We start from the raw sequence: 12,245 nt of genomic DNA on the forward strand, positions 1-12,245 counted from the left end.
GATTATATCGACTCCAGTACGTAACTTGTACTTAATTTATCGACCCCGAAAGGATGAAAGGCAAAGTTGACTACGGCAGAATTTGAACTCAGAACGTAACGACAGACGAACTACCGCTAAGCGTATCGCCCAGCGTGCTAACGTTTCTGCCAGCTCGCCAGAAGCCTAGAAACGTTTGAAAGACCAACGATACTTGAGATGGGAAGGTGGGTACGAAACGTCATTAAACGAGAACGTAACGAGAAAAGACGAGACGTTAGCATCGCTATCGTTTCCGGTTGCTGTGATGGCGACGTATCGTGACATCGATAAGGTGAAATACCTTTGCGATTGTGGCAAGAAACATCCAATTTGTTGGCTTTATCTATGTCGACATTGTTTTAAGCTGCGATGTGGTGATTGTCTTCTACATGAAGTGGATTCCCACTTTTGCCCCTGTTGTCTTGAAAATCTACCTTCAACAGAAGCCAAGCTTCGTAAAAATCGATGTGGGAGTTGTTTTGATTGCCCCAGCTGTGGCCATCTCTTGTCTACTCGAGCTACGAACACTTTTATTGTCAACCCAGAGGATCCGACGAAGAATATCCCGAAAAAGATGTACTATTTAGCTTGTGGATTTTGCCGTTGGACTACCAGAGATATTGGTATTGGTGACAAACCTGTTGCTACGGGAGGCTGGCAAGATCTGGAAAGCCCGCATCTTGATAGAGTCACTATGCTTTTAGAATACTATAAAAAGCTTTCACTGAAAGAGAACTCTGAAAAAGAACGTGAGAAATTCATCAAGAGGCGCGGTCATATTTATTATACCGATAAATTCAGTTTGGCGACCGTAGCTCTGAAACGCAAGGCCTTGAACAGTCCCTCGGCAGCCTTACACGATGATGACACGACGGTTCTAGAGATCGAACCTGCCGAAATGGTCACTGAATTCCCCGAACTTGACGATGAAATATTTTCCACTCCGATTCAGCTGAACAAAATTACTACTATCGACCAAAGGCTGTCATCACCAGAATTCCAACCAGTCCAGGTGAATAATATGTATCCCAGACACAAGCATTTACAAGTGAGGAAGTCTGTCAGGTGTAAGAAATGTGATCATAATCTCATCAAACCTGACTACAACTCTGCTTCGACCAAATTTAAAATTCAATCAACTGCCATGTACCATGTACCAGAGCTTCGAATCTCTAACTATAATGTATTTTCTCCAAAGAAAGAGAAAAAAATTACCCTGACCTTATCAAACCCTGCTATTTACAATATGGATATTGAATTTAGTCCTGTCCAAGGCGAAGATCTGTTTTCAACTGCCAAAGTGGACCTGCCTAAAAAGAAGATTGTTTTGGCACGACGCGATGAAGATGCATTGTACGAAGGTAGCACTTCTCTTGAGAATGCGTTCGATGATGATCCAGCAGTCATTGTGTCTCGGAAGCTGAACAAAATTATCTTCAATATTGGTGTTACACCTGTAATTTCTGGAGGTGAGGTAAGGGTCGCATTTGTTATGCGCCATTCTTATAAAAACGTTACTCTCGGTCTCCCGAGCGAAAAAGAAGAGGTGCAAACCGTTTTGTTAGAACATACAATTTACGCTCAACTCGGACAAATCCAGTAAAATAAAGGACCATATGAACAAATGCCTGATGCTCTGTATATGTTGGCTGGCATGAAACAATGTATAACCAACTTTGACATCGCATAGCTTCCATTAATAATGCTATTTTTTATGTTGCCAAAATGTATAATTTACCTACCGTTTTGTATTCGGTATACACTTATGCTTCATTAAGTGAAAAACGTAATTATTGCAAAGGACTTAAGATGAATATAATCGATATTATAAATGCTATAAAGGTAAACTGTACGTACGTAGTTCACGTCCCGGTCAAGGGGCCTTTTTTTGTCTTTTGTCTAAAATGCCTAAGGTAATCAACAATATGTTGATGGGGCGATAATTATGGTAATATCGTAAAAAAAAGAACAATTCTTTTTGAAGGGGTTTTGGATTATTCTTCCAACTGCCGATTTGTTTACTTATGACTTCCATTAAAATGGATATTTTTAAATTGACGTTTTGCAGATATTTTATTTCGAAAGTGTTGATTATCGAATGTGGACTTGTGTCCAACCATTCAGAAAGGTAAACACTGCAAGTTGCTACAGAAATTGGTGATAACAAAGACGAGAGAGGAAATGGAGCAGATCAACGATCTGAAACTTCTAAATTTTTGTTTATTTAAATTTTATGTCTACATCCCCAGAAATATATATCTGCAAAATTTCATTAAAAGATATACACTTTTCAGTATGTGACGAGGAAACCAAGTGAAGTGGGGGACCAGCCTGTTGTCACACCTCTTCATCTTACTGCTTGTTACCTTTTCTTTAGTTCGTGTATAAACCTGTTATGACATTCTCATTAAACTGACAAATAATTGCTGTTAAATGGTTTTGGATAACCAGTAAGGTACCTCTGCAACTTTAGAATTACTTATTGTCAACTATACAATTACGGTCTATTGTGATTTCGTCCCTTAATTTAATTTAATAATATAATACACACACACATAATATATCTAAGTATGCAGATAATGCCCTGATGTAATTTATTGTGCATAGTCATTTGTATTGTGCACAAATGTATGTAATGTGGTTTGAAGCAAAATAATGCTGAAACATTTGTGACTAGTAATTGAATCAATGCTATATTGATATCTTCATCTTCTTCCTCCACATATATAATCTGTGCATATACATATAAATTATATATATATATTATATATACATTATATATTTTATGTATATATATATATATAACTAAAAATAAGGGTGTCTGAGAGACACCACCATGCCGAAATAGCAGTCAAATCCCTGACTCTAAGAACCACCTTAAATGTTCATATCGCACCATGTCTTTTCTCATGGTGCGATATGACCATTTAAGGTGGTTTTTAGAGTCAGGTATTTGACTGCTATTTCGGCATGGTGGTGTCTCTCAGACACCCTTATTTTTAGTTGTAAAAAATTATTACCTTTGTATGGTATTTATTCCCATGCTGGCCACTTGATAATATCGATATTTAAATATCAATATTATCCTTATTTATAAATATATATATATATGTATGTATGCATACATATATATGCATGCATATATATGTATGTTTGCATATATGTATGTGTATGTATGCATATATATATGTATGTATGTATATATATATATATGTATGCATGTGTGTGTTGTGGGAAATGTAACCTGTTTTGTTTTGTATTCTAGAAAATATTTTTAAATGAATGAAAAAGCTATTTATTAAGAAAAATTTACTTGAAGAATACATGTTGGTGCAGATATAATTAGAAATGCTTTCATTTACAGTCAGTATGTAATTGGGAAACTTTTTTCATAGATTCACTTTGATTGGCGATTAAATTGAAAAATTTATTTTACCCTAAACACTATTGCTATAATTTCTTGCACAATTCATTATTGCCAGGTTTCTGAAATAATGACAAATGTATTTTTCTGAAATAAAATTTATCTAATACTCTAGAAATGTCTTCTTTTGTGGAATTGATCTCTAGCTCTAATTTTCAGAAGCAATTCCTCAAAATACATTAAACTTAAAAGATAACAATGTTCATAATGATTAAAGTTGATTTTTTTAAAAGATAAAATATGAGGTAGCTTGGTTAATAATATTGATTTCCCCGAGTAAAATGTCTCACTGAATAATTTACATTATGTAGAAATATTCTTAAGAATGTTATGTTTTCTATCCAAAAAGCTTAAGCCTTTTTTTTTTTGATCTAAGGGAAATAACTCATTTATCAAGATAGAATTTTTAAAATCTTTTTTTCTTTTGTTCCTCATATAGACTTAAGTGTACAAAAATAATATCCTATTCTCAAGATTGCAAACGAAACCACTACTGGTTTTGTGTTAGTTTTAGCCCAAATAGCAACTTTAACAATAAAAATATTATTTCCTAAATCACATAGATTTACCCATCACTTCCCCAAATGGATGACGGCATTGAATATAAAACAGAGATGACCGTTCGTTGAAGTGAAATTGTGCTATAGTTTGTTTTAGCCATCACAGCTTTATGAACTGAATGTTTTGTTATTTTGGGATCACCCATGTATGTCAAAGGGAACAGTTTTTCTGTTGCAAAGCAGACTTCTCTATGACCAAAGGCATTCCAGCTGTGATCATCCTGTCTTTGTTTTTTTCCAGATGGTATGTATCAAGGCAGTGAGCTGGCAGAATTGGTAGCACGCCGGACGAAATGCTGAGCGGCATTTCGTCAGCCGCTATGTACTGAGTTCAAATTCCGCCGAGGTCGACTATGCCTTTCATCCTTTCGGGGTCGATTAAATAAGTACCAGTTACGCACTAGGGTCGATATAATCGACTTAATCCGTTTGTCTGTCCTTGTTTGTCCTCTCTGTGTTTAGCCCCTTGTGGGTAGTAAAGAAATAGGTATTTCGTCTGCTGTTACGTACTGAGTTCAAATTCCGCCGAGGTTGACTTTGCCTTTCATCCTTTCGGGGTTGATAAATTAAGTACCAGTTACGCACTGGGGTCGATATAACTGACTTAATCCGTTTGTCCTCTCTGTGTTTAGCCCCTTGTGGGCAATAAAGAAATAGGTATGTATCTAGGATTACAGTATCAAAGGTGTACTTTCATTTTTAAGGTAGTAGAGTGATTTAAGAAGATTTTGACTGCTGTTTCTAACAGGTGAGCGACCATGTAGAGGCTCTTGTATATGCGACAACTAGAATTACTAAAGACTATGCAGCTATCATCAGTTTTGGTACTGATATGCATTGCTAGAAAGGTATAAGCATCTTAGAATTCTTTGAAACAATCTTTGTAAGGTCACTCAGGTTTCTCACTGAGGTTATTTGTTGCATGAATGCATTTTACAGTCTCTCCAGTTGGTAGCCAAGTAATAAGAAGCGAAAGCCATGTTTTGCAGTCCAATTTACTCAATACAAAAGATTTCCAGAATCTCAATCCACAACATAGGTTCAGATGTGGGTGGGTTGTAAGAATTTTGCTTCCCAAACACATGGCTCTGAGTTCAACCCTAATGCAAGGCACCTTAGGCAAGTGTTCCACTATGGCACCTGGCTGACCAAAGCCTTGTGAATGGATTTGGTAGAAAGAAAATAAAAGAAGCCTGTCGTATGTGTATACATCTATGTGTGTATTTTTGTTTGCCTTCACCCACCATGTGACAACAGGTGCTGGTTTGTTCATGTTCTTGTAACATAGTAGTTTGACAAAAGAGACCAATAGAATAAGAACTGGGATTTGTTTGATTAAACCTTTCAAGGTGGTCCCCAGTATGGCTACAGTTCAATGACTGAAATGAGTCATAGATAAAAGATCCCCTTTTTGCTTTTTCATAATAAAGGTTGTCATTACCCAGTTATTGTGTACCATTATCAACATCATTTTACTTTTGCTTTTCAATTCTTACATGGAATGGTGCTCTGAAAGTGTAGCTACTAGAATATGAATAGCCTGGGCAAAGTTCAGAGAGCTCCTACTTCTGCTGGTGACAAAGGGCCTCTCACTCAGAGTAAAAGGTAGACTGTATGATGCATGTGTACGAACAGCCATGCTACATGGCAGTGAAACATGGGCTGTGATTGCTGAGGACATGCGTAAGCTTGCAAGGAATGAAGCCAGTATGTTCCACTGTGTGTAATGTTAGTGTGCATACTCGACAGAGTATAAGTGCCTTGAGAGAAAAGTTGGACCTAAGAAGCATCAGATGTGGTGTGCAAGAGAGACGACTGCGCTGGTATGGTCACATGGTGAGAATGGATGTGTATAACTGAAAAAGTGCTACACCCTAGCGGTTGAGGGAACTTGTGGAAGAGGTAGACCCAGGAAGACCTAGGCTGAGGTGGTGAAGTGTCGTGGAAATGAGTGACAACCATTTCCACAATACTCACTCCTTTGAGATATTGGTTATTTTTATGCCATGTGCATATCTAATTCCAACAAGACTATTTTGAATTGTGTCAAACTCTAGTAGCTTAGTATGGAAGGATTAGTGACATAAATTTTATGACGTAATCCTCTACAACAGTTTTCTTTTGACTTGTAAATGTACTGTAAATATTAAATGAAAGTCATCATCATCATCATTTAACGTCCGTTTTCTGTGCTAGCATGGGTTGGACGGTTCGACCAGGGCCTGGAAGCCATGGAGGCTGCACCAGGCTCTAGTCTGATTTGGCAGTGTTTCTACAGCTGGATGCCCTTCTTAACGCCAACCACTCCGTGAGTGTAGTGGGTGTAAAGAAACTAATTTAGTAAATAATTTCTCTTTCTTCATTTTCTTCAACCTGTTAATGAAATTTATTTCTGCAACTATGTGAAACTGTTATTATAGCAGTGAAAAAGAGCAAGCTTTATTTATCTTCAACATATATGTGCATTTCAGCGTGTTGGTGTATATAATTCATCACAGTGTTTACACAGCCTGAGTTAAGATTTATATAATGATAATTCTTATAATGAAGTTATAAGTAACGGTTTATCATTATAATATAAATGAAATTATTGTATAGACTGCTCAGGTGCACCACAACTTGTCAAAAGTGCATATAAAGCATATGCAGTAATGTACAAATGTCTGGAAAGTGAACTGTGTATGAGTCAGATACATGCTTGCATGTGTATGGAGGAGAGAAAATCAGGTATAGTGTTGGCGAATCTCAGGAAGCATGGAAGTTCTGAAGGATGCAGTGCTCCGACAACTAACAACAGGCCGGCAGTCTGTTCCATGCTTCAGCAACACTTAGCGTGAAAAAAATGTTTCTGAAAGTCATGGGAAATAAACATTTATTATCTTTTCCAAGTTCAGATACGTTATAAATTGGTGACATATAAATAAAATAATCTCAGCCCCATTATAAACTAGATAAAACGCCCTTATAAAAGTGGTAACTCATCATTATAAAAGTAGTGACCAACCGACGTGATAGAATAGGTAAATCCCCACATTATAAAACTGGGGCCCCTTGTGAGAAATATATAAAATTTTATATTGAAAATAGCCGACAGTTTCATTACACAAAATTTCGTTAACAGGTTGAAGAAAACGAAGAAAGAGAAACTATTTACTAAATTAGTTTATTTACTTTCATTTAATATTTACAATATAAGTCAAAAGAAAACTGTCAAAGAAGATTACGACATAAAATTTCTATCACTAATTCTTCTATACTAAGCTACTAGAGTTTGACATAATTCAAAATAGTCTTGTTAGAATTAGATATGGACATGGCATAAAATTAACCAATATCTCAAAGGAGTGATTGTTGTGGGAATGAGTGACAACCAATGAACACTGGTGTGAGTGTCATGGAGTCTAGGGACAACCAACGATCACTGGTTAATTTCCCAAAAATCAGGGTTTTTATAACTGCTCATTCTTGAATTCTAAGAACCGTATTTCGTGAAAGATTTCTCTTTGACAAAAGTTTAGAATTCAAATATGAATCAGCAACTAAGTTTTTTTTTTAAATATATAGATATAGATGTGATGTTGTCATTGTTGTCGTGGTGATGGTATAAAATGTAGTTTACGATAGTTGACTTATAGAAAGATTATAATGGTAAATTTTTGTAATGCAAATATGTAAATGAAAATAAAGTTTATTTGGTAGCCGAAAGATTACTGAATCTTTTGATACCGCATACATCAAAATCGGCAACTAAGTTTTTGAATGCATAAGGAACACACACACATGCTCAAACTCTGCTTTATATATACATATACATACATACATATATATATATATATATTTGTGTGTGTGTTCCTTATGCATTTGAAAACTTAGTTGCCAATTTTGGCATATGGGTATCAAAAAATTCAGTTATCTTTTGGTTACAAAATAAATTTTATTTTCTATGCATACTTTTCCTTCTTGGGACACAAAACTCTACTTGTGAAGACCTGTTGAGGAAAGTGAGAATCAGAATCAAAATCGAAATCGATCAACATCAATGGAAATTGTAGCTGTGATACCAGTGCCGGTGGCACGTAAGCGAACCATCTGAACGGGGATTTTGCCAGCGCCGCCCCAATGGGCCTCCGTGCTAGTGGCACGTAAAATGCACCATCCGATCGAGGCCGTTACCAGCCTCGCCTGGCCCCCGTGCCAGTGGCACATAAAAAGCACCATCCGACCGTGGCCGTTTGCCAGCCCCCATCTGTCACCTGTGCTGGTGGCACATAAAAAGCACCCACTACACTCACGGAGTGGTTGGCGTTAGGAAGGGCATCCAGCTGTAGAAACATTGCCAGATCAGAATGGGCCTGGTGCAGCCTTCTGACTTCCCAGACCCCAGTTGAACCGTCCAACCCATGCTAGCATGGAAAGCGGACGCTAAATGATGATAATGATGATGATGATGATGATAGTTGCATTACAAAAATTTAACATTATAATCTTTCTATAAGTAAACTTGTCGTAAACAACATTTTATACCACCCCCACCACATCACATTTTCTATATTAGTGTGTATGTGTCTGTCAGTGTGTGTGTGTGTTTGTGCATTCATTACGTATGTTAGGCCAATGACTGAGAAGTATATGTGTGTGAATGTATGTGATGGTGTATGTGTCAGTGAATATTCATACATTTTTATGATGACACACACACACACATCTAAAGACAGAGACAGACACATAGAGGGACAGAGTTAGGCCTGAGGTGTACAGGAATGCATGTCTGTGTGTATCTGTCTTAGTATATGTATGTGACTACCACCCAACAGTAAAACACACCAATTTTTAAAGACTTTAGTTTAGTTGTGGCTTGGATTTTAAATGAACAGCAGCATTCACTTTGAAGTACCACTATTTGGATTTTCCTCTTCATCACGGAGAGTTGTAGTTTAAGCACCATTAATGATTATCATTACTTATGTGCTGAAATACCATTTTGGTTTTTATAACCAATGTGAAGACTTGGTTGATTTGACAGCTCTCACAACACTCACAAATATATCTAGGAAAAATGTTATTCTGGTTATTATAACAAATTCTGAAACTTGCAAAGTCGAAAGCCTTAGCAGCTCTTTCAGGATAATTACAGAAATATTTCGTTTTTGGATTTGGCTTGCAAGATTCTTTATATAGAGGGTCAAACCTATTGAAAAGGTTGAGAGTCAAAACTATTGAAAAGGTTGCCAGACGCAACGAAAATTTTAGGACAATAAAAATAAGAAAAAAGTGGAAATTTTACCGGTGAGTGTGTTACATAATAAGGCACAAAAAGAAAATGACTCTCCCCAGACACTACAGAAATGTTATTCTAGTTCTTATAACCAGTTTGAAGATAATACGTTTTTAACAGTCCTAGCATCCTGCTAAGCTGCTTTATTAGGGTGAGTTCAACACCACACAAACATTTTACTGCATTAGTCAGTATTTATTCTATAGTCTGTAACTTTACACATTTAGAATATATAGTAAATGATGTCAGATTAATTATATATTGTAAGTGATGTCAAATTAATTATATATCGTAAGTGATGTCAAATTAATTAGTGTCTTCCTACATTAGTCCTTCAGCAACTGTTTTAAATTAACGTTTACAACAGCAACATATTCCTTTGTACAGACTTTTTTCAGTATTTGTTTAAAAATTGTAAAATAACAAATTATTTTTGCATGAAATATTAAATTATGCCTTCTGAATTTTCTTGGAGCTTGACTTTCTTCACTGTGACATTCAATCCTGAATTTTATAACATTTAGTACATGTTCCAAATAAATGTTGACTTTCTGTACTTTGTTACACGGGTGATGCACAGTCCTTTCTGCTAAATTGGTGACTTTCCAACACTGGAATATTTCTTTTGGAAGTATTCCCTAAAAAAATTTTTATAGCAAAACTATGCTACAGAAAGTGTGTTCTGCTCCTATATAGGCTACATTTCATTTTGCTGGAACATTTTGTCTGTACATTTTGCTGTTTTCAATATTATCAATTCTATGTGTCTGTGAGTGTGTATGTATTTCTGTGTACATTACATCTATAGTAAATCAGAGTAAAGGACATTTTATGCTGTTTTAATGAGCTCACATCTAATGAAGTAGCCATCCTTATGGTGGGTGATCCCCATGAAAATCGTGATATTCTCATTCATACTTGAGATAACAACCTTAAACGTGTTTAGAGACTCATCCCTTTTATAATGCTCTCCAGTATCCTTGTATTCTGTGGAATGGACAACATGGATGTCATTTCAATATTCCACAGATTGAACCTGCAACAGGAGAATCAATTACAAACAGAGATGTTTCATTGGATGACTTCTATTCTTACCACCTGATGTTAAAACAAGAACAATCATATCAATTACACATGTATCATGATCTGTTTCAGCAGTATCTGGTTGATCTCTCTCTATATATAAACGGCAAAATGTCTGTCTGTGTGTGTGTGTGTATGCATGTCCTTTATACAAATCCACAATTTTTCAGTTAGAGGGCTCGCACTTTCTATGGTCATTCAAAACCGTCCAAGGGTGGTCGTGCACATCTTTACATTTCCCCAGTCACCCCGCAAAGCCATTAAAAAATCAATAGAAGTGACTTTTTTGTGAATTTTCTATCCAAAACCCAATCAAAATGCCCGAAACTTGATACGCCAATTGAATGCCAGCTAACTGTATGTGATTGGTCGGAGATTTGGACAGTACTCGTGTGTATGTGTGCACGCGGGTCATAGTGCTAGTTTATGTTAAAGTTGAGAGTCGGTGTCTCCTCTACATTCGTAACAATCAAAAAAAGTTAAGGGCCAAAAATTATGTTCATCTCCAAGATGCTCTGAGGACAGATGGTGATATTCAAAACATGGGGCAACTTGTAATCCTCCCATCATCATTGACAGGTGGTCCTTGATATATGCACAAACACAATATGCTATGACATGGAAAACCAAATCTTTTTGTCACTTTCACCTGCAATCTTAAATGGAAGGAAATAAAATCTAACCTTCTTCCAGTGATGCATCTTCTGGTATTGCAGTTACCCTCTTTAATAGTGGTAGAACTGCTCATTCCCTGTCCAAGATCCCTCTTAACCTTGCAATGAAAGAATCTCAAATGTGCAACATTTCCAAAACTTCTGCAATGGCAACAATTCTTCAATAGACTTGCCTCATTGTTTGGGATGAGTGCACTGTCACATCATGGAGCTCCAGAGGCATTTGGCTGTACACTCCAAAACATCAAAAACAATAGTACGCTCTGTTCTTCTTGCAGGAGATTTTCATCATCGAAATCAAACTCGGTGACTGGCATCCGTTGCTAGTGGAGCGCTAAGAGTACCATATGAGTGAGATCGTTGCCAGAGCAACAAACTGGCCTTCATGCCGATGGCACATTAAGCACACCATTCAAGCATGATCGTTACCTGCGTCGCCTTACTAGCACTTGTGATGGCGGCACATGAAACATCCGAGTGAGGTCGTTGCCAGTTCCGCTGGACTGGCTCCTGTGCAGGTGGCACGTAAAAAGCACCATTTCGGCGTAGCCGTTGCCAGTACCACCAAACTGGCCCTCGTGCCGGTGGCACGTAAAAGCACCCACTACACTCTTGGAATGTTGGCATTGGGAAGGGCATCCAGCTGTAGAAACTCTGCCAGATCAGACTGGAGTCTAGTTCGCCAGACCTCAGTCAAATCGTCCAACCCATGCTAGCAAGGAAAGGGGACGTTAAATGATGATGATGATGATGATGATGAAGATGATTGCCAGATATCCCCAAAGGATCAAAAGCTGATGAGGTCAATGTATACTTCAAAAAATCATACCTTTGGAGAGATGTGAAAAACTTCATCTTACAAGCAACATCAGAGTACTTCTACAAGGGGATCATACAAGCTCCTTAAGATTGGTAATGGGATATTAACATTCAGCTCAAGACTTCGCTGTTAGAAATGGGAAGTGAACTTACAATTCCCGCCAATTAGAATGAGGTCATTGGTAACCATAGGTACATTTATATGTGTAGATATATGTGTGTATTTATGTAGGATTGGTAGTCTGTGTGTTTATTTGACTCTCACTGTTTTTCCTTCCTTTCTTTCTGTCTTTTTTCTTGGATCGTTCGTAAACGTTGAAAAGAGGAAGTAGCAATTTAAAAGGATTTGCTATGGTAGTAGCAAGAGGAAAGTAGATTGTATTAGAGGG

The 12,245-nt window shown here is 37.0% G+C and overlaps 1 protein-coding gene across 1 annotated transcript; it reads left to right on the forward strand.

Annotated features, from left to right (window-relative positions):
• The first annotated feature begins 203 nt into the window (after positions 1-203).
• Positions 204-2,075, forward strand: LOC115215045 (dynactin subunit 4-like). The gene has a single exon (XM_029784182.2). It carries the CDS (start codon positions 287-289, stop codon positions 1,622-1,624), a length of 1,338 nt encoding a protein of 445 aa, XP_029640042.1. The 5' UTR covers positions 204-286; the 3' UTR covers positions 1,625-2,075.
• Positions 2,076-12,245: the final 10,170 nt, after the last annotated feature.

The sequence above is a fragment of the Octopus sinensis genome, linkage group LG8 (assembly GCF_006345805.1).
Source record: "Octopus sinensis linkage group LG8, ASM634580v1, whole genome shotgun sequence".
NCBI classification, from domain to species: Eukaryota; Metazoa; Mollusca; class Cephalopoda; order Octopoda; family Octopodidae; genus Octopus; species Octopus sinensis.